The sequence below is a fragment of the Balaenoptera ricei genome, chromosome 14 (genome assembly GCF_028023285.1).
Source record: "Balaenoptera ricei isolate mBalRic1 chromosome 14, mBalRic1.hap2, whole genome shotgun sequence".
NCBI classification, from domain to species: Eukaryota; Metazoa; Chordata; class Mammalia; order Artiodactyla; family Balaenopteridae; genus Balaenoptera; species Balaenoptera ricei.
Genome location: NC_082652.1, coordinates 25,783,312 through 25,805,560, shown reverse-complemented (window position 1 = coordinate 25,805,560; position 22,249 = coordinate 25,783,312). Strand labels below are relative to the sequence as shown.

Here is a 22,249-nt window from a genome sequence, read left to right as displayed (position 1 = left end):
CAGGGCCCCAGGCACTGGCCATCAGAGTCACCAGGAGCGCCCGTCCTGCCCCCGGAGGCCAGTGGCACTGGGGTCTCAGCACAGGCATGAATGACAACCCTGGGGGGACAGGCGCTCAGGACAGGGCAGAGGCGTGCGGAGCCCCCAACCTACCTTGGGGGGCACACAGGGCACACGGGGAAACCTTTTAGCAAGGATGGCTCGGGAATCCCAAACCGTATGGCTGGGGGCGGAGGAGGGAACCGGCAGCTGCAGCCCCAGGACCTGGGGCAGGGTCTGCCATCCCACCCTGAAGGCTGCCAGGCAGGACGGGGCAGCTCTGAGCTGAGCAGAAGGAAAGAACTGCTAATGGAGGGAAGCGCCCAAAGAAGGGGCCGTCCAGAGGGGAGTAGGCGCCCTGTCCTGACAGCGGTCAAGCACAGGGGAGCAGGGCCAGCACAGTGTGGCTGCCCAGGTGGGCCCAGTCGAGGGCCGTATGGCATCAGCATCTGCTGGGGTGTGTGGCAGGCCTGGGGGGAGGCAAGGCGGGTGGGCCACGTGCGTGGCAGCCTCGGAAAGGCAGCAGGGGTGCAGGGGGGCCCCCGGGGGCAGGCAGGGAATTCAGAGCAGGGAGGTTCAGAATGCAGGCGGGAATTCAGAGAAGGCCAGAGGAGGGGAAGGGGGTTCATGGGAGGAGGTCAGAGGGCAGGCAGGGGGGCACAGAGGGCAGGGGGCCCTATCAGGACAGCCCCTCCCCCATTATTTCCCGTATTAGGGCTCCACGGCACATCTCACTTGGATAAGAGTTCCACTGTCCCTTGGGGAAAACAAGGTTTGAGACCATGGGAGGTGACCATCCAGCCCTGACGCTCCTGAGCCCACGTCCTGGGCGCACAGGCCACTCACATTTCTTCTGCTGCTCCCGGATGTTCTCCCTCCACTCGGCCCGCTCATAGTCGGATGAGATCAGGAACGTGTAACTCTGGGCGGGGGGAGAGCACACCCGTTATCTCCACCCCGGCTGAGCGGGCGCCCAGTGGATCCAGGGCTCCGTCCTGGTCACCGCGTGGAGCCCGCAGCACGCCCACAGGAGGCACGAGCATCTCCGTGCTGCAGGCCGGCCGAGCTGGGGCGGCTGTGCTCACAGCACTGCTCGTCCCTCCCTGCACCCTCCGCCCCTCCTGCTGCGCCTGGGTCAGGGCGTGACGAATCAGAGTGTAGGGCCACCGGGGTCACCAGGTGGGACCTGCAGAGGGGAGGGCTGATGCCCACAAGCCGGGCCCATGACGCAGAGGCAAGGCTCCCGCAAAGCCCACCGGCTGCCCCCCACCGGCTGCCCCCTGACAAGTGCGTGATGCCCATGGAGGGAAAGGTCCCGGCTACAGAGGCAGCAGAAGCCACTCAGGAGAGAAGCTGTCTCTCTGGCCCAAGAGGTCCCGGACAGCATTCCTGCACCGAGGGCTGGGTCTGCACAAACCTGCAAGCCCCCCGCCCTATTGAGACTCCCTGGAGACCCCACCACCTCCCAGCCATGGGGGCTCCGGCCCAAAGCCCCAGCGAGTGGCCTGTGTGCCACGCTGGGCGCTCACCTTGCCGTTGCGGCTGTGCACGCGGAAGGCCATGCTGGGGGACATGAGCAAGAGCAGCGACTCCTGCTCCGAGAGCTTCTTCCTCAGCCTCTCGATGGCCTTGCTGCCCTTGTTCGCTCTCTGTGGGGAGAGGGCACGGTCACGTTTCCAGCTCTGGCCCAGCGCGGCCCGCTCCCGCTCTGCCTGCCCCACCACCCCTGATGCTCGGTCCGTGGAGGACGGCAGACCGTCTGGCGGCCCAGCGTGGACAGGGTCTCGGCCACAGCGTCCAGGCCCGGCATAGGCTGCCGGACGTGCTCAGCCCATCCTTCTTAAGGGATTAAGTTCTTCCTCTCACAAACCTCCCTTTTTTCACTTGCTCCAAACTTAGACAATGTGAAGGGGCCTGTCGTGACCCCAAAGGCCCCTCCCTGCTCCCGGATCTGCCACATTTCAGCATCAGGTCCCCCGGGAGTGACTGCGAGGGTCCTGATGGAGGGTGACATGCACCCCCAGGACCTGGCTGGGAGAATCCTCCCTGCCGCGTGTCGTGTTCCTCCCTCCTGAAGCCCTCTGTCCCCGGGGGAGGCTGTGCTGCCTGCCACTAGGCAGAGGGCACGGCTCGGATGGGTGAGTGGTGGCAGAGAGCTTGACAGCCCCGCGGATGCAGCCCTGGCTCCCCTCTGCCTCGGGACACTCTGCCATGGGGGCCACGGGTCCGTCGGGACGAATAAACAACCCAGAGTTCACGCCGGTCCTGGGGCTCCTGTGCTTTCCTCATCCTGCGGGGTTTGCAGTACAGAAGGCTGGGTAGGGTGAGGGCTGAGAAGGACCCCTGTCCTGCTGCACCCACCTCAGCTGGGTGTCCCTGAACATCAACCTTCTGGGGACCCACTTTGTCTTTGGCCACCGTGAGGCACCCGCTCTGGCCTGGGCTGACCCTACAGGCGAGGGGTTCATCCTCACTGCTCCTCCAGAACACTGTTCTTCTCCAGAAACAACCAGGGGCCTGCTGGGTGCAGTCCAGAACCCCTGGAGGGGCCGTGTTTCCCCCCAGCCTGGGATTCGCTCCGGATCAGGGCAGTTATAAGAGGGACAGAGGGGCACCTCCCCCCACCCCATCCTGGACGGCTCCATGCCTGATGGGAGGCCTGGCACTGAGAGGGCTCACTGGGGTCCCAGCAAGTCCCAGAGACCAGCAGTGGGGTCAGATGCCCTGCAGAACTCGCCCACCTGCCAGCCTGAGGGGATGCTGCCCACTCGAGCTGCAGAGCCTGGCCTGGCACCACCCCCCCAGCCCCACCTTCTCTCTCTGGATGTCACTCTTGATCTGGGAGATCTTGATCTTCATGGCATCCAGCTCCTCATCCAGCACCAGGGGGATGTTGGGTGCGGCCTCCGAGTCGTCTACTGTCTGGAAGCTGAGATCCGTGAGCGGGATGTACCATTTGCAGTCATATTGCTGCGTTTTGCTGGGTGGGGGGAGGGGCAGGTTAACAGGCTGACCACCTTCCTTTGCTTAAGTCACTGCTTTCGACACTGGGGAACCCTAAGTTCATGGCCACGAAGTTTACCTGACCTTCAAACTCTGCTCATGGTCCCTGAGACAGGCTGGGATAAGGCCACAGGCAGACACTGGCGACCCAGCCTCGGTGACCCCTGGGGAGGGGCATTGTGTACGAGTGACCCAGGCCCCACGGGTCTGACAAGCCCTCATCCACCCCACTCTGTGCTGACGGTGGTGGCTCATAGGCTCCCTGACGCGGGAGACCACCTAGGCCGCCAATGACAGTCAGGACAGGACTGCAGACACGTCCAGAGCTGTAGAGTTTGAGGGGCTGCAAATCTACCTGGTGTAATCCCTCCCTCGACAGATGGGCAAACCAAGGCTCTCTTCTGATTAAATCCACTCAGCGTGGTGATGGCAGAATGGGGTGAAGAGCCCAGTTCTGGTTCTTCCCAATGTGACCTTCTTTCCTCCATTCCAGCCACTGCCTCCCCCCTCCGGCCCCCCACTGCTGCAACCTGTGTGGTCTGATCCCTGGGGGTTTGGGTGGGGTCTGCAGGCCAATGCTGAGAATCACTTAGAAGCCACCATGATCTCGGGAAGACAAAATGTAGGGATCACCTAGTGATGGCCTCCGAAGACAGGGGAGGGGCAGCCAGTGCCCATCCCCCACCTGCACCAGACCCTGCAGCCCCCTGACCTGTCTGGGTCACGACATGACAGCCCCCCCAGTAGCACCTGAAGTCATAGTCAACAGCCTGGTCACCCACCCAGACCCTGAATGTCTCCAGATTCCTAATGATGAACTTTTGACCTTGAGCCTGGCATCACGTCCAGTTGGAGACAGAATGTAGCTTAACAAGAACAGCCTGGCAACAGGTTACGACCTCTCGAGGCTCACTGGAAAGAACACCAGGTCTCCTCCTATAGAAACCACCCCATACCCCGGGGACCCTCCTCTCAGCCGGGGCCGCACGGTCACTCACCCTCCGCTCTGCTTCTTGAGCTTGGTGCACAGGAGCAGGTCAGTGAAGAGGAAGACGTGCCGCAGCTTGCGGGCCCCCTCCACCAGCTCCACCATGAAGCTGTCCTTCAGCAGCTGCCGGTGCTGCAGGGGCGGGGGGGGGTGCTGGTCAGGGCAGGGGTGGCCTGGGCCTCCACTCCCCCCACCTCCAACCCTCACACCCACTTCCCAGCGCTCCTTCCACCTCATCCGCCCGCAAACACACACGCCAAACGCCTTGCTCTTTGTTCATCAAAGTTCCCAAGCCCCAGACAGAGTCACGGCCACTGGCCTGGAGGCCGGAGGGAACATTGCAGCCAAGGTGACGGGAGAGCCCCTCTGAGCAGGGCGGCCCATACATCCCCAGGACAGGCCTGGAGACCCAGGCAAGAGGCCGGCCACGTGGAGAGGGGATGTTCTCGTACGGGGACTGTCAAGGCTCAGGTAACAAGAGCTTGGTGCTCGGCCTAGAGGGTAAGGGGGGAGGAGACGGGCCGGGAGAACTTCGAGAGGGGGCGGTCACGCTAAGGGCTGGGCCTGGATCTGAGGGCATCAGGAGGCCGGGCAGGGGTCCCCCAGCTGGGACCCCACATTCTAGTCCTTCTGAGGTCAGTGCCCACTGATAGGCAGGGGCCCACATAGGGGTTTTATACCTCTGATGCCCACCCCTGACCCTGAGGCATCCTCGAAGGAGCAGGGAGACTAGAGGCACCAGTCACCAGCAAGCCCTGTGCCTCTCTGCCCCTGGGGGCTTCATCTGAAAGACAAGGGATGGTCCATGGCTCACAAGTTTCCAGGGCACATGGAGGTAAGTCGGTAATTCAGCTGGCAAACAGTGCCCGCCACCTCATCCGGGCTGGCGCTGTGCTGTGCCGAGGACACAGAGCCAGGATGAGAGGCTGCCCCACGCACACCCCGGGTGTGCTGTGCCACCACGTGGCCTGTCATTGGATGTGACCCTCCTGCTGTGGGTGAGTCCTCGTGCCCACTTCGAAGATGAGAAGCCTAAGCCTCAGGGAGCTCCACCATCCACCCCAGGCAGCACAGGGAGCGAGCGGGGACGCTCAGGGGTCTGTGCCCAGGAGGAGAGAGACCAGGTGCTCATCGGCGACCCTGCCCGCCTGGCCTCAGGGAAGGACCCCCAGAAAGGGCAACTCCCCACCCCTCTCTGTGATGGCCTGGGAAGGGTCCGGAGGGTCAGGCACACACACCACAGGGGGCAAAGACCCACAGTGTCTCCCTACCCCTGTCACCCCCCGCCCTCAACACCCCCCCCCCCCAGCAGGTCTGGGGACCTGGCTCCACTGCCACCTGCCGCCTGAGGTTCTTATCAGGGAGCCTGTGCCTCCCTGAACTCCCCCCATACTCTCAGCAGGAGCCCCCCAGAAGCAAATGCAGCCTGGGCCAGGCCCCCCAACACTCCCACATCACCGTCATGCGCAGCTCGGCTCACAGCAGCCAGCCAGGCCCTGGCACGGAGACTGGATGATTTACATGGGAGCCGCCAGTGCCAACCAGACCATAAGTGGGAGGGCAGGAGGGCTGCCCACGTGCCCAGGTCGTGACCCATCGTCACTGCCCTCCCCCGCCTGCTGTGGGCATAGGCAAGCCCCGCGTCCGCACCCATGGGAAGCACAGAAGCATGTGCACCTGGGGACACGGTCATGCAGCACTGGGGACCTGGGCAGCCTGACTGCGGGGTCTGTGCTGGGGGGCAGGTCCTGGGACACTGAGGTCCTCGAGGAATGCCCCCTCGGCAGGGACACGGCAGATGGTCTTCCAGCCCAGGAGGCAGGACCAAGGGACCTTCTGTGAGGGGGGGACTGAACTCCTTTCTCCACACAAAGGAGCTGAGCTTCTGGCCATTGCCAGCAGAGGGCCCCCGACGTCCAGCTCAGAGGTGGATTCGTCCCCTCTGCCGGCAGGTCAGAATCGTCCAGGGTCCCAGCCCTGATGGAGCCCCCTGCAGGCCCTTCCCCTCCTCCGCCGGGTCCTGCCGCTCACAGGTTCATCCAAAGTCCCACCCCAGCCACCAACTTCATCCCCCAGAGGCCACCAGCGTCACCCTGGCACTTGTGGCAGCCCGTACATCCACCCATCCGTGTTAGCAGACACGGGCTCAGACAGCAGCCCTGGGGGGCTCTGATGGGTGGACTCAGTTGCCAGGACCCTCCCCATGTACCCCTGCCTGTGCAAATCCTCATTTTCCAGGAGAAGCCCCCCACCCCATGACGTCCTGGCCTGAGCCTTGCTCTGTGCTGCACCCCGTCTCCGAGGGCCACACGAGGTGCACAGCGTGGGGAGTGGACGGTGTGGCTGTCCTCTGAGCGCAGCAGGACTTTCTCACCACGAGCTGCCCCATCGTGGCAGATGTCCTCCCTCCCAAGGAGGCCCCAGGCCTCACTTCTGAACCCCAGCCCACCCTGGTGTCCTGCAGTGGCTCAAACAGAAAACGTGCAGCAGATGGGCAGGAAGGGTCTCCCAGCTCCAGGAAAGCAGGGCCCCCAACCACGATACTGGCAAATCCACGAAGGGAGCCCGGACCCTGGCCCAGGGGTCAGGCCTCATTCTGTCTCTATCCGTAGACCCCAGCCCCCAGCTCTCGAGGACGTCCCAGGCAGGAGTGTGGGTGTGGATCTGCCTGCATCCTGGTCTAGCCGCCATCAATCTCCCTTACTGTGCTCCTGACGGAGAGCCCTGAATGAAGGCGTGTGCGACTCAGACTCCCGATATCAGGGTCACCGGCCTTTCTCCCCCATTCGTGGCTCAGGCACCCAAGCGATTCCCCTCAAGGAGCAGACACCACAGGTCAACAGGACCAGATGCTGGCGGGGACGGGGTGGACGCAGGTAGAAGCCCTGTCTCCGTGAAGCGCCGGCCCCTACACACTTCCCACTCAGGCGCCCCGGGACCCCGACCATGGGTCCACGGGGAAGGAGGCCTGGGATACAGATGCGGGCTCAGGGGCCTGGCTGACAACTGCCAGGCGACATCTGATTTTCCTCAATTCCTGAAGGCAGCTGCTTCCAATGATCCGAAGAGCAAGGAGGCACTTCTCCCCGGGGAACCTAAGTGCAGCGGGAGACACAGGCGCAGACTCAGCACCCACAGAAGGACGCGCACGGCTGCTTCCCAGGGGGGCGGGGCTCTTGTGAAGGAACTGCCTGCGAGAGAGCACGGTGTCCCAGGAGGGGAGACCAAGCAGCATGAACCCGACGGGGACGGGAGTCTTGACGGAAGCAAATCCCGAGTCTGGTGAGACCGTGTGAACTGCTGACAAGGGAGGCCGAGCACTCAGGTACCACTTCCCACACAGGTGTGGAAGCACAGGGCTGAGAGCAGCCTGCCCGCCAGCCCCGCGTCCTGGCGGGTCAGCCTCGGCGCCGCCGAGCACCTGGCACGCTAACGGGAAGAGGAGTGGCTCCGAGCGGCAGCTACAGTAAGGTTCGCTGCCAGCCCACGTGTTGCTGGGCCTTACGGCTCCTGTCCCTGCACGAGACCCCAGAGGCCGCGGGTCCGCACCCCCTCCCCGCCCCGCGGTGCCGCTTCCAGCGAAAGGTGTTCACACTAGACGCCGCCCCTGACTGGCACACCTCTGCCATCTTGCTGCAAGCTGCCTGGCACCGGGCTGGGCCCCTCCCGGGAAGGAGTGGAGGTGGCAGGGGTGGCATCTGAGCCCCTTTGTTCCACACCCTCTCATCTACGATGTGCAGAGAGATGGAGACCGGGAGGGGCTGTCAGGGAGGGAGGGAGGAGGGGAAGGAGAGCCCTCCTGGCCGAAGAAGTCAACCACGTTCGTTCTCCAGCCGTTCTCCGGCCGCAAACACAAACCACACCCGCCTCCCCTTCATCACCTTTAAAGTCCTTAAACCCACTGTTAACTGTATGTTAATGAAAGAACACTCAAGAGAAACCGAGTGGTCCCCAGGCACACAAATGCCATCCTCCTTCTCACTGGTCTCCTTAGCTGGGGATCCTGATCCGGCAGGGTGTGGGGTGCCCGGGACATAACCCCCCAAGTGAGGCCTGCACCCCTGAAACCACACCCCGATGCCCTGCACACCGGCCTGGGTTCACCCTGCCAGTGTCAAGGGCCCCCAAGTCCAGGCGTTTCTGTGTTGGGCTGAGCTGTGCGGATACAGTGGGCCCCATGCCCACCTCTGCTCGGCCGCCATGCTCACCTCTCCCTTCTTCACGGTCATGGACTGCCGGCGGGGCGTGATCTCCTCGTTAATGCTGGACAGGAAGTTCTGCGAGATGCGGAGGGCGTCTTGCAGCAGCAGGTGGTCGGGGTGGCCAGAGGGGGTGTGTTTCAGCAAGTCCTGCATCGGACGAAGGATGGAGTCAGAGCAGTCCCGGCATCTCTGCCGTGAGAGCCGCAGACGCGCTGGGTGTGACCTGGGGCCGCTTCTCACCATGGCCTGCGCCACGCGGCAGCACTCGTGCGAGCACTGTGCCGGGAGCAGGCCCCTAACGGCGCCCCACAAGCCTATGCTGTTTGCACATTGCAGAGAGGGGCTCCACGCTACAGGTCTGGGGCAGGTTTCTCTACCTGGGCCCTGGCAACATGCAGGGCTGGTTTTGGTGGGGGCTGTCCGGGCACTGGACGATGCTGGCACCATCCCTAGCCTCTGCCCACTCGATGGCAGTGGAGCCCCCTCGTGTGGTTGTGACAAGCAAAAGTGCCCCTTGACATTGTCACAGGTCCCCTGGGGCAGAACCCATCCTGGTCCGCCGGTCCGTGTGAGGTCAGGAGAAAGCCCCTGACCTTCCCGGCTCCTCCTCTTTTAGATCAGAGCCTGAGAATCCTTCTCTACTGCGAATGCACGTAATTTGTGCTCAAAGTCTACGGCTTCCTGGTTCAGAGAAACAAAACCCTCTTAGCTCCCAAATCCTACAGCAAAGAGAACATGGGGAGATGAAATAAGCTCAGGGGAGGCTCTGGTGTTGGGAATCCCAGGCTCCCCCGCCAACCGCTCCTGGTGGCTCTGGCTTCCCCCTGCCAGGCCTGGGCTCATCGTGGTGAGGGGACCAAATAAAGGGTCTCCAGGACTCTGATGGGCCACCGGCCAGAGTCTCCCAAACCGCAAATCTCAGCTTATCTCCCTCCATCCAGGAACTCTTAGTCGGAGGATGGTAAGAAGTTATGAAACGTGCAATGGATGGAAAACCACGCAGGTTAAAACTGAATGAGGCAGAGCTGTTTGGGCCAAAGTGGGACAACTGCCACAATATAACATTAAGGGGTAAAAAGCCACACGTGGAATGGTATGCACAGCACAACACCGTCTGAGTGATTTAGAAAGATGCCACGTGTGTCGGCATAAAGATCCTTGTGGTGGTGGCTCCTTTGTGGGGAGGAAGCAAGACAGGAAATGGACACTTCAAACACTTCTGTGACTTGGTTGTACATTTTTTAAAAAATGCGCATGTTGGGCTTCTCTGGTGGCGCAGTGGTTAAGAATCCGCCTGCCGATGCAGGGGACACAGGTTCGAGCTCTAGTCCGGGAAGATACTACATGTCGTGGAGCAACTAAGCCCGTGTGCCACAACTACTGAGCCTGCGCTCTAGAGTCCGCAAGCCACAACTACTGAACCCACGTGCCACAACTACTGAAGTCCACGCGCCTAGAGCCCGTGCTCCGCAACAAGAGAAGCCACTGCAATGAGAAGCCCATGCACCGCAACGAAGAGTAGCCCCCGCTCGCCGCAACTAGAGAGAGCCCGCGTGACAACGAAGACCCAACGTAGCCAAAATAAATAAATAAATTTATTAAAAAAAAAAAAGCGCATGTAAGACTTGCTCTAAATACAGACGAATAAGGTCACCTGGCAGTAGGATTGGGGGCTTTTTTTTCCCTGCTTTTGTTTCTCAGTATTAAGACGACCACTTAATAATGTGCAAGTGATTCCCCACTGCCTTTAGGAGCAGCCCGCCAGGTGGGCCTCCCTGCACACCCTCTCTGCACACGCTCTCCCGGCTGGAGAATGTGGTCTGACCACAGCCCCAGGATGCACCTGCCATTGGTGCCCCAACCTGTACTATGTGTCCCCGCCCCCTCCCCCGGGAAGCTTCTCCACCCGCAAGCCTCTGCCCATGTGGGACGGGATGCTCCCTACCTGTTCCCGCTCTGATGAGGCATCTGGAACACCTGGAGAGCCTGCTGCGTTCCCCCCTCCCACCCCCAGGAGCCCAGGGATGGCAGAGGTGCCTCACTTCTGCATCCTCAGTACAGGTGTGTGGCAGAAAAGGGTGCAGGTGGGCAAAACTGACAGACATCAGCGTCAGCCCCAGGACAGAAGCCAAGAACCCCAGGGTGAGGAGGCCCTGGGCCCGAGGGACTCACATGCAGGACCAGTGTGCTCCTCGTGACCCGGTCCACAGGCTTGTAGAGCAGGGCTGTGGAGAGACAAAGGGTGAGAGAAGGCGGACCGCCCACCTGCCCACCCACCCTCACTGCAAGGGTGGAGGTGGGGGCAGCCCCAGCCTCCACATCCCCTGGGAACCCCACATCCCCTCTGCTCAGTGACAAGGTTGAACCCGATGCATTGGAAGGTCGGGAACATGGCTGTGAGTCTTCAGTCTGTGACATCAGTGCCAGGTCCAGGGCTGATCAGAACCCGAGCCTGCGTGGCTGACTCAGCAGCAAGCATTCAAAGGCCTCCGTGTTGACGGCCCTCCGGCCTGCGGTCAGGGAGCTGGCCAGCACTCTGGGGAGGAAGCGCCAGCGCAGATCCCAGGCCGGGGGGTGCGGACCAGCACGCTACTCTCCATGTGGATCCAAGCCTGATGCTGAGATGTGGCTCTTGGTTTTATAAGCGTTTTTGGACCCCTGGACGCCAGCAGCATGGAGCCCCACCGGCCAGGGCCATCCCCGCTTCTCCGTGGTGGGCACAGCCCATCACAGGCACAGGCGCTTCATGTGTTCTCACATGTAGGGTGCAGCTCCGCCCGTAACCCCCACGACTAGTGCAGGGCATGCATTGTTATCCCCATTTTACAGAAATGGGGGAAACCGGCTCAGAAGGCGGTGTAGCTGTGGCCCCGGCCCACGTCTGCTGTTCTCTGTGAGCGTAACTCCTCCCAAGACCCTAACAGCCAGAAACGAGAAGTACCTTGTTGTTCCTGAGCTCACTCTGCTCAGAGGGATGAGGGCAAACACAGGCCCGGGAGCCCGACTACTTGGCCCTGACCCCTGCCCAGCCACTCTGAATCTGCGTTCTACATGGTCCTTTCCACTCTAAACCTGTTTTATCATCTGAAACAAGGGAAGACAAGAGCCTCCTGCAGGGCCGTTGGGACAACACGATGACACTGTAAATGCCCGGCAGTGCCTGCTTTGTGGGCGTCCGATAACTCCCACCTCTTCCTGGTTCTCTGCCCCAGCCCCCACCCCCCACTGGTGGCAACAGGTCCTGACCACGTCCCTCCGCACCCACCACGGCCAGCGCTGCTCCCTCCCCATCCCCCCACCCCCCACTACTGGAAATCTGGAGCAGCAGAGGGGCCAGAGTATGACCCAGCTGGGGGCCCTGGCTGCTCCTGCCTGCTGGCAGCGGCCGCCACCACAGGGGCATGCAGGGGCCTCGGCATGGAGAACTCACTTTCCAGAGAGTTCTTGGTCGTTTGGTCCTTGGCATCCTTGTTGCTTCTGGCTCTCAGGTTCTGCAAAGAGAAAAGCACGTTTTCCACAGGGCAGATGAAGCAGCTCTGATGTGGCAGCGAGTTCACGGTCAGGAACCTTCAGCAGAACTCTCACCCTCCTCTCACCGCTGAGAAGCCCAGATGTGGCAAACCTCAGGGCTGTGTCTGGGCCACAGGCTGCAGAACGGGGCCAACTGAGCACACGCTCGCCCTGGATGACGCTGCTGACATTAGGATCAGAAATTCTCTATTCTAAGGGGCTGTCCTATGCACTCTGGGATGTTGAATAGCATCCTATGGGTGCAGCAGCACCCTCTCCTCCTGCTGTGACAATCTAAAACATCCCCCGGCATTGCTAAGTGTCTCCAGGGGACAAAATCAGCGCTGGTTGAGAACCTCTGACACAGAGGATCCTGCAAAGAAAGGCAACTGGCAACGCCCACCCTGGGTGCACGGATCAGCTTTCTTGGAGCAGTTAAACAACGTGCAGGGGCTGGTGGGTCAGAAAGAAGAGCACTCAGCTTCGGGGAGGCCAGGGCAGGCCGCTGGCATGCACTCTGCTTCCACCCCAGCCTCCCCTCTCCTGACTTTGCAAACGTCCTTGCCCAGGAAGTAAGCAGAGCTTTTTAGTGGGTGGGTCATTTTTCAACACAACCGTGTCAAAGGCACTGCTGATTTGGTCCACGGTACCAAGAGAAATGTGGATAAAAGGTCCCTGTGTGCCTGAAATAGTCTCTGGAAAGAAGCTGTGGTTAATCCCAGTATGAGACTTCTGAGCAAACAAAAAACACAGCACAGGAATGGGAAGGGGCCTGGAGATGGCCCTCGCAACCTCTCAGGCTGTGGGAAACCTCTTGGGACTAGAAAACATAGTGTATTTTAAACTCACGGGGGCCAAACTCACAATGCACCTTGGTGCCTCTCCTGAGAATTTAGCTCCCCTCAATGACTCCTCCATCTGTCTGCCTCAGCAGCTCCCAGAGGGTGGGCGGGGGGGTGAGGGGGCGTGAGAGCTCAAATCTGCAAGAATTAGGTGCCGCTCACATGAGCCAGGGCAGCAGCCCACGCGCCAAGGGCCCCTGGAAGGTGTGATAAACATGGGCACTTTGAGCATCTCGGGGCTCTGGGAGGCCTGCCTTAAGAAAACTTACAAGTTTGGTTTAACCCCACATTTCCCAAACTGACTAGACTCCGGAAGCCCTTTTCACATGATTCCTGTTACCTACTTATTACCTGGGGAGCTTGAGCTCACAGAACCCATCTCAGGCAACCCCAGTCTGACTGGACACTGCAGCACACCCATTTCTCAGGCCAGTCCTGGGAGACATGAAGGACCACTGCTCCACCCTGCCTGTCCTTGGAGATGGACATCCAGTCTCCATGGCCGAGCTCTGACCCCCCAGAATGCAACTCCCCACACCTCTAAATGGCCTGCTTCTTCTGTGTCCTTTTGGTTCATTTCACTGTCTGTGTGGCTCTAATTTCTCTGGGTCTTTTTTGAAACATGGATGGAAAACCAAAGTGGATACCACCTGATGGTAAAAGTTTCACAGAACCGGCATTTGGCCGCGCCGAACCCCGTCCTGCTGCCTGGGCCTGGGCCTGGGCTCAGATTCCCACCTGTGCCTGGTTGGTGGGACCACGTGACTCCTGGGTGGTGTGCCACCCTCGTTTCCTCCCTCCTCTGTGGACACCTGTCCTGGTGGACGTGAACTTGGCTCCATTTAACCACAGCCTGCTCTTAAAAGATTATGACTCTAATTTGTCAAAGTCACCTGGGACTCGGTGCCAGCATTCCAGCTGTTAGGGGTATGGGGGCTGCTAGTTTAATGAGCTAAAGAGAGGAACAGACCCAATGCTGCAGGCAAACCAGGGCAGCTTCAGAGGGAAGTGCGGAGCCAACCTGAAGCCCTGGGTGCATGTAGCCCGTTACCAGCGGCAACAGGTGGGGAGCAGGGCACCCATGGGCTCTGGGGAACGGTGTGGCACATTATCACCATGGGAGACGCTGGTGCCGGGACCCACAGGCCCCAGCCCCCGTGATAAATTATAAAATAGCACAAATCCCCTGGAACAAAGCCCAGGTGTGGCAGTCAGGGTACGATCGTATCCCAGCAAGAGACCCTCCCCTGCCTATTTCTAGTTTCCGTTTCTCTTCTTAAAGCTGGGGTTTCACTTGGAGGTCTTCCCACCCAGAATCCTTGTTTGGCGGGGAAGGCAGGTCAGGGCTCTGAGGACTACAGGTCTGGGAAGAAGAAAGTATCACCCAACTGCCACGGGCAGAAGCAGGATGGAGCGGGGCAGGGAGGACCTGGCATGGCCACCAGCCCCCAATGGCCACCTGTCTTCTGCATCCGGGGGGCTCTTCCGAGGTCCCTCGTGCTAACACTCCAGGGCTTGAGGTTTCAGAGCCCCCGGGCCGGTGCGGTGCCCAGCCTGCAGCTTCCTCCCATGCGGGTCGACAGAACGCACACCAGCCCCATCCCCCGGGCCGGCTGCAGACCCCAGAGGAGCAGAGCATGACACCTCCCCACCCGCTCTCCATCCGCAAGGTGCAAAGTCGGCCTCAGGACTCAAGTGTCGAGACCTCTGTTAATGAGGCAGAACTATGGGCATCCCGAACTGCACACAGACAGTGCAAGTCTGTCCGGGGTACCCCAGAGCTGGGCCCTGGCCTCTGGGGAGGCAGGGTGCTCCTCGGGCTGCTCCATCTGTCTGCTCATGACAACCCACAGGCATCTGGAAACACAGCTGAGGTTCACAACCAGACCTTAGTTTGCTGTGCCTTGTTCTCCCGGGTCACGGTGTGCCAACGACCAGCCCACAGCCCACCCTCAGGAGGTGGAGGGGCGCACCTGTCTGAACAGCGTCACGCGTACCTCAGAGATTTCTGCAAACTGAGCGTTGGCCTGACAGCACTTCTCAGCCGTTTCCATGGCAACTCCGTAGTTGTCCACAAAGGCCCGGTACACACCCAGCTGGCTGGCCTGCAGGGAGGAAGGAAGAGAGTGTGGGACAGGTGTAGGGCAGGTGTGGGACAGGTGCGGGACAGGCGGTCTCCATCCCTCTGGGTAACGGGCTTCTGTGCACAGCTCTGGAGGAAGCCCAGGTGCGGCAGACAGTACAGGGCTGCAGGAAACTCAGCTCCTCCACGCTGTCACTGCCTCCCACCTGCTTCCCCTCCCCACGCGCTAAGCACGCTTTCTTCTTCCAAAGCGACACGTTGAGAAGTGACTCACAGCCCCGGGGGGGGGGAAGCAGTTCTCTTCGTCCTCCCACCCCACTCATTTAAATGGGGCCACCAGCAGCAGCTGAAGTTCCAGGATATCAGTGAACGTGGATGAGCGTCTCCAGCAGGTGGGATGGAGCGGCCCCTTCTCATCCTGGCTGCGGGAGACCTCAGTGGACCCATCCCTGGCCCGAGGGGCCACTGCTCTGCTCCTACCTGATCTCTTCAGACACGCAAGAAACACTCAGTTGAGCTGCCCTTGGAGAAGAGGGGCTCGCGCTGCCCAGACATGAGCCCAGCCCAGACCTGGTGACGGGGCCCAGGTGTCATGCTACACACCTGGCAGGTGGGAGACCTCTGCTGCCAGGTGCAAGGCGAGAGGTGTTTGTTTGTCCTGTTCTCAACCAAAGGCATTAATAGAGTGTCTCCTCACTCGGCCTCCTGCTCCAACACTCAGTTGAGTAAAGACTTCCATGGTTGGGGGGAGGGGTCCTGTGTGCAGCCACCACCATCGCTGGGCCCCAGGTCACCTCCAGAGGCAGCAGGGAAACCCCGGCCTGGGGTGTAAGGGCAGAAGCCGTGACCTGCTGGCCAGGCCTCCCACTGCAGCCAACCAGGAGCGGGAGGCCTGAGGCTTTTGCTGCTGATCCTGGTGTTCGGTCTGCATCGAACCTAAATTTTATTTCTACGTGCATTTGCATTTATATTGAATTTTATGTTTCTTCAGATGGCAATCCCAGATGCCCTTGGCACTGTCTGGTCTTCTGGACTCGCTCCTTGAGGGGGCTGCGTGCGGGCCTGGGGGCGCGAGAGAAAAAGCAGCAGCTGGAGAAGGCCCTGCCCGGCCCCGCTGATTACCTGGACGAGTCGCTGCATTCCAGACGCCAGGTTCCCTGCCATCCGGTTGGACCCAGAGCCCTGCCTTCTCCCCCTCACCCTCACTCACTGAGCGTCTCCCACAAAAACAAAGGCCCTGCTTGAGGCACTGTCACCTCGAATCATTCAGACACAGCGCAGCCGGCTAGCAGGAGACACACGATGAATAAGTAAAGCAACAAGTAATATGGCAGATGGCTGAAGGCAGAGCAGGCGAGGAGAACAGCGGGGCTGCTTTAGATACTGTGGTCAGGGCGGTCTCTCTAAAGAGGCAACGGCTCAGCCAAGTCCTGAGGGGATATCACTGTTGAACTGTGTCCCCTCAAAATGCATATGTTGGAAGCCCTAACCCTGAGCACCTCAGAATGTGACTGTATTTGGAGATGGACCTAAAGAAGTGATTGGGCAAAAATGAAGCCATTCAGGTGGGCCCTGATCCAATCTGACTAGGGGCGTTATGAGAAGAAAAGATTAGGACACAGACAGAGGGACAACCACGTGAGGACACAGAGATGACGGCCTCTACGCGCCGAGAAGAGCGGTCTCGGGAGAAACCAGCCCTGCTCACACCTGGATCTCAGACTTCTAGCCTCCAGAAATGGGAGATAGATCTCTGTTGTTTGAGCCACCTGGACTGTAGCAGCCTTAGTAAACTAACACAGGGTCTTTGGGAGGAGAACCCCTTTCATTACCTCTCCTGCCCCCTCTTCCAGGAGCTCACATCTTCCAAGTGGTTTTTGAGAAGTTCCAAGCAATTCATGCACTAATCAGAACCCGAGCTGCACCAATAAACCAATGGAGATCACATGCCCTCCGATGTGAGGCACCGACAGGACATAGCATCACTGCAGTGGTTTTTTTTTCTCTTCCTGCCAGAAGCGCAGAACCTGAATCTATTCCTGAAGAAACATCAGACCCAAACTAGAATGCATCCTTCAGAAAAATGTCAAGGTTGTGGAAGACCAGCAGAGGTTGAGAAACTGGTACAGATGGAAAGAAACTAAGGAGACCTGACAACCACGTACATCTCGCGACCTGGACTGCATCCCGACTCCGAAGGAAAATGGCTACAAAGAACACGATGGCTAACTTGGGAGAGATTTGTAGAAGCATTGCATATTAAATAATAATATCACTCAACTGTGAACCGTCCTCCGATGGAGGACTGTCCTGTGGGTTGTGGAAGAGCATGTCCTTAGCAAATACACGATGAAGTATTTAGGGGTAAAAGGGCAGAGGGATCTGCATTTTATTCTCAAACTATTCAGCATGTGTGCGTGTGTGTGTGTGTGTGGGGGGGGTGTATACAAAGGAGAGAGAAAGAGATAAAGATTAAGCAAATGTGGCAAAATGTTACAATCAGTGCAAAATGTTACAATTGGTATATCCGGCGCACACCCAGTTCTTTGTGCTATTCTTGCAACAATTCAGGAAGTTTGAAATGATTAGAAACAAAAAACCGGAGCTGATAAAAATTCAGCCAGAAACAAAGCCCCTAGATGGGTAGCAATAACCCACAGCCCCACAGGAACGGGAGTCAAGGCACCGTCAGGACAGGGCTTCCTAGCTACCAGGTGTGGCTCATGAGTTCCCAGGTGGCAGAGGTACCAGGGCTGGGGCATCACAGGCTCCTCGGGTCCTAAGACTCTCCTAGCTGGGGAGCCTGACCCCGCTGTGCTGATCTGAAAGGGACGGGGACGGTCTCTGTCTGTCCTTGGGGAGACCCAGCGCCCGGCCCCGGCGGCACACACGTGAACATGCAGCACGTGGTTCCTGGGGCTCCACTTCCCACGGCAGCCCCACCTCTCTCCCCACGTCTTTGCGCTGCAACATCTGATACGTGAAGGTAGTTCAAGGACACCAGGGAAACCAGAGGAAACTTTCCAAATTCTGGTGTTCATCAGACTATTAAATTTTTTTTTTTCAGTTTCCGAGTGACTTCAGAGTGTTATTTGGGGAAGAGTGTGGTTGCAGTTTCTGCCCACAACACAATTCTTCAAAGATGTGGGCTTCAACGATGGGGAGCACCTGCGTCAAAACACAGCCTTCCGCTCTCTGGCCACGGGAAAGGGGTCCCGGGCGGGAAAATCTGCAGCCCGGGGCGGTGGCCAACAGGAAAGCCACACCCGGGCGGAACGCCAGAGCCCAGTATGAGCCAAGACAGGCCGGCGGTGGGCCAGCTGGGCGTCTGGGCGGCCAGGAGGGTTGGGGGCTGGCGGTCTTTCACCGCGTGCTCTGGGCACTTAGAGAGGGCCAGGTGACCTTGGCCACCCCACCCCCAGAGGACCGGCTTTCCTCGGGAGGGAGAACACTCCAGGGAAAGAGCACAGGAGGCCCGGGCAACCCTTTAATCAGGATTAGGGGTCCTCAGAGGTGGAATCCCGGTCACCCAGGCCTACCCAGCACCCGCCTTCGAGGGCGTCTCAGGATGGGGGCTCACAGTGCTGGGAGGTGGCCTCTTTGCTGCCCCTTATATAGAGACATGCCCCACCAGCCTCCACCTAAAGAGACTGGCTCCCCCTTTAGACCCACAGAGGTGGGGGCTCCTCACACATGAACCTCACACCTTGGAAGACAAACATCGATCCGGCAGCTCCATCTGAGAGTTTTCTCCATCATCCTCAGGTCCCTCAACCACCCCTTCTGCTGGGACAAGTTCTACGTTACCCATGTCTCAGTTCAGTGTTCACCCGAGCCTGGTCCCTTCCGGGGGTGGCCTCGCCAGTGCCAAGGGGTCCACCAAACCGCTTCATCTGATTACTAGATTTTCCCAATCCCGTTGACTTTTTAAAAGCTGAATCCTTGGCTCCTCGTGGGCCCCGAGGTCAGCAAATGGCCAGAGAAGGTCCCTGACCTGCCCCCACGGCCGCCTCTCCCTCCCTCTAACCAGGGACCCAGAGCTACGTATGCCGAATGGACTCCCAGCCAGTTTTTGGCCCACTGAGCCCTTGCAGAAACCCTTTTTCTGTCATCCAGCACCACCCACCCTCCAGTATTATGCCCCTGAAGGCAGGGCAAAGCACTCTTCCTGGAGGCAGACAGACCAGGGGTACCGTCTGGGCAGGTGACCTCCTGCCCCTCGGCCTCCTCACTTGCATGGGGTGGAGGCGGGACCTGCCTGGTGGGGCTGCCTCAGCTCAGGTGAGACAGGGCACCCGCAGGCCCCCTTGAGCCCCCTGATCAGAGCTGAACCCACTACCCGGGGACCAGATGGCCTCATGGTCCCTCGGTTCACAGCCTGGCATGGCCATCCCCAGGTACAAACCAGCCCTCCTGCCTTCCTCCAGCCTGTCCACAGGACGCGTCCTGATTCCTGCAAGGCTCCAGGGAGCTGCTGTCACAGTCGCTAGCATTAAACGTGCCTCCAGGTCCCCAAAATGGCTGCGGCGGGAGCTGGGGCCACACGGAAGGCCTGTTCTCACCACTTCCTCAGCCAGGGACCCCCTGGGGACCCAAGGGCTCCCTGACTTTTATTGACCAGCCTTCCCTCCCCAAACCACTTTTTTAAAAAAAAATTCTTGATTAATTCAAGAGCCTTTAATTCATAGAACTGCAAAAATGAAATAAAGTACAACAAACCCCCGCTGTCCCCACCTGTGCTTGCCCCTCCAGGCTCTGCCTGCCCCAGTCCCCCTGCCCAGAGTCTGAGTCCTGTTCCCAGGGCAGCGGCTTCTTTGTGGTCTAGAGGGGACCAGTCTGGAGACTGGGAACCTTGAGTAAAACTGAGCGGACCCGGAAAGGACCAGAGATGGCATTGGGGCCAGCAGAGGGAGGGAAGCCTTGCTTTCACGCGGGGTCCAGCAGTGGTGCTGTGGCGGCGCCCCCTCCCCGCAGCCCCCCCTTCGGCATCCCAGGCAGTAAGATGTGTCCCAGACTCTCCCTCCCCATCGTGCCCTCAGCAGCCTCACCCGCAGGTGGCACCAGGCTCAGGGAGAGGCCTGGCCCCCGCCCGTCACCCCGTCACCCCCAGGAGGCTGCCGGTCCCCGCTCCGGGTCACTCACCAGCTTCTGGAATAGGTCGCCCACGCGCTGCTGGTGGCTCCACTGCTGCAGGCGGGGGAGGAGCCCGTCGTAGAACTCCTTGTGGATCTCATAGAGCTCAGGCACTTTGAAGAAGATGGTCTCGATCTGCTGGCTCGTCAGCACCGGCTGAGAGGTGGTGGCAGCAGCCTTCAAAGGTTTCATGGGCTGAAAGAGGGCACAGGTGACTGGTGGGGCAGCACAGATGTCAGGTCTCGCCACTTGTCAAGTGCACTGTGGTCACGTGACATACATGCTTTTATTTTTAAAATTCCATTAACAATAAAAATTTAAAGCCAGCTTGGTTTGGTACCCGAGTCTTTCACTGGCATCCACTGCCCCTTGGGGAGGCCCAACCTCCACAGAGGTGGCATGTCCTGCCTGCCCACAGGTGTGTCGAGGATCCTGGAAGGGTGGGCTGCTCCCAGGCTGACCTGGGACCTGGGACGCGTGAGCAGAGCTCGCCAGGGCCCATCCTGCCCGCTCAGCCCCTGCACCCTCCTCACCAGCAGCAGCGCCTCCAGGTGACTCAGGTAAGTCTCCTCGCTAGCCAGGATTCCAGACAGGACCCATTTCCTCATCTCCGAGCCCTTTTCCAAGTCCAGCTCACTCTGCAGGAGAAACAGACAAAAATCAGACCCGGGGTAGGGTGCTTGAGGCAGCCCCTCTCAGAGAGGAAGCTGGCTTGCCAACCTGAGGACAAGCTTCCCAAGAAGGTTCCAGGCGGGATTAAATTAGGAAGGCACGGGAGTCCTGGCATGTCAGCTCGACTGTGGTTGCTGCAAATTCTGGATGGTCATCCAGCTAAGCCGAAGGCCACCCTTGGTCTTGACCCCAGGAAACGGGCAGTTTGGAGCTGAGCAGGGTGGGCAAGGCCTCTCTCCACACCTTCTACCCGTGACCAAGGAGTGGCTGTCCTGGAAGAGGCTGAGCCCAGGGGGCGTCGGGCCCCCCACACGGCCACCCCGACTCCTTCCACGGCTCCCCTCTCCTCTCCTGGTACCTGCCTCGCCGGCCTCTGTGCCACTGCCACCTGACCCTTGGACCAACCAGGCCCAGGCAGCACCGCCTCCCTCCCAGCCACAGTGGTGGGGCTGGGGGCTGTGGCCACCTGCCCAAGGGAAACCCCATCCCCTGGGTTCAGGGTCTTTGTCCCTTGAACCTGCTCTTCTGAGCCTGCTTTCCAGACTCTGGACCCGCATACATGTGGGCTACGGCAAGGTCCCCTCTCCCTACTACTAAACGCCCCTCCTATATGTGGGGTGATGCTCTGCTGCCTTTGCCTCAGAAGCACAGAGCTGATGCGCCCCTGGATGCAGATGCAGGGGGTAGGGTCCAAGAGGCTGGCAGACCACATTCCACCCCTACTTGTGATGGTGTTACGGGGGCGATGTGTCCCTGGTGCCCGAGAATGTTACTGTGTGCAGAGAAAGGGTCTTTAGAGAAGTAATCAAGTTAAAATGAGGTCATTAGGGTGGGCCCTAGTCCAAAATGACTGGTATCCTTCTAAGAAGAGACTAGGCGATCAAAAGGTACAAACTTCCAGTTATAAAATAAATTAGCCCTGGGGATGTAATGAACAGCATGGTGACTATAGTTAATGATACTGTATCGTATACATGAAAGTTGCTGAAAGAATAGATCTTAAGAGTTCTCATCACAAGAAAACAAATTTGTAATCGTGTGGTGATGGATGTTGACTTATGGTTAGCGATCATTTTACAATATACACATATATTGAATCGTTATGTTGTACACCTACAACGAATATGTTATATGTCAATGCCTCAATATAAAAAAGAACAAGAGAAGGAGATTAGGACACAGACACACAGAGCGGGAAGACACAGGGAGAAGACGGGCATCTCTAAGCCAAGGAGAGAGGCCCCGGGAAAAACCAACCCTGCTGACTTCCAGCCTCCACAACTGGGATAAATCAACCTCTGTTTTTTAAGCCACACGGTCTGTGGTACTTTATTACAGATGCCCAGGAAACTAAAAGAGATGATGCTGTTTTCATCGACTTCCTGGCCACAGCCCTCACTTGCTCCTGGACCACCAACAAGGCAAGCCGGTGTCAGGTTGGCCGTACCCATGGCCTGTGTTCCACCAGGCTGAGGCTGCCCTCCCTCTGCCCGGCCTGTGCCGACCGGCCTCACTGTAGTCTGAGGGAGGCGCCAGACGGCTGGGGCCCTGTGTCCAGAGAAGGGGATGTAACAGCCCTGTGCTTTCCGTCATTGGTTTCCCAGCCTGTGGGTGAATGGGAGACAGCTGTGTGTGCACACATGGGGGACAGCCATCAGATTTTTGGCTTAGAGCCACTCCGGGGAAAGGACACCCACGTCCCACACCACAGCCCCCATCCAGGCCATGCTGGGCAGCGGCTCCAAGAATGGGAGCCTCTGGGGCACAGCGCCCGGAA

The 22,249-nt window shown here is 59.3% G+C and overlaps 1 protein-coding gene across 3 annotated transcripts in view; it reads right to left on the bottom strand.

Annotated features, from left to right (window-relative positions):
- The window catches only part of BCR (BCR activator of RhoGEF and GTPase), a 101,216-nt gene that overhangs the window by 22,950 nt on the left and 56,017 nt on the right, over positions 1-22,249 (bottom strand). For all 3 annotated transcript variants that reach the window (XM_059895035.1, XM_059895034.1, XM_059895037.1), the window contains exons 3-12: positions 20,334-20,438; positions 19,810-19,995; positions 14,582-14,689; positions 11,663-11,723; positions 10,405-10,457; positions 8,239-8,379; positions 4,041-4,162; positions 2,851-3,019; positions 1,569-1,688; positions 886-961 (exon numbers count right to left, since the gene is read on the bottom strand). In XM_059895035.1, the coding sequence (XP_059751018.1) occupies positions 886-961; positions 1,569-1,688; positions 2,851-3,019; positions 4,041-4,162; positions 8,239-8,379; positions 10,405-10,457; positions 11,663-11,723; positions 14,582-14,689; positions 19,810-19,995; positions 20,334-20,438 (1,141 nt within the window). The remainder of the gene's footprint in view (positions 1-885; positions 962-1,568; positions 1,689-2,850; positions 3,020-4,040; positions 4,163-8,238; positions 8,380-10,404; positions 10,458-11,662; positions 11,724-14,581; positions 14,690-19,809; positions 19,996-20,333; positions 20,439-22,249) is intronic.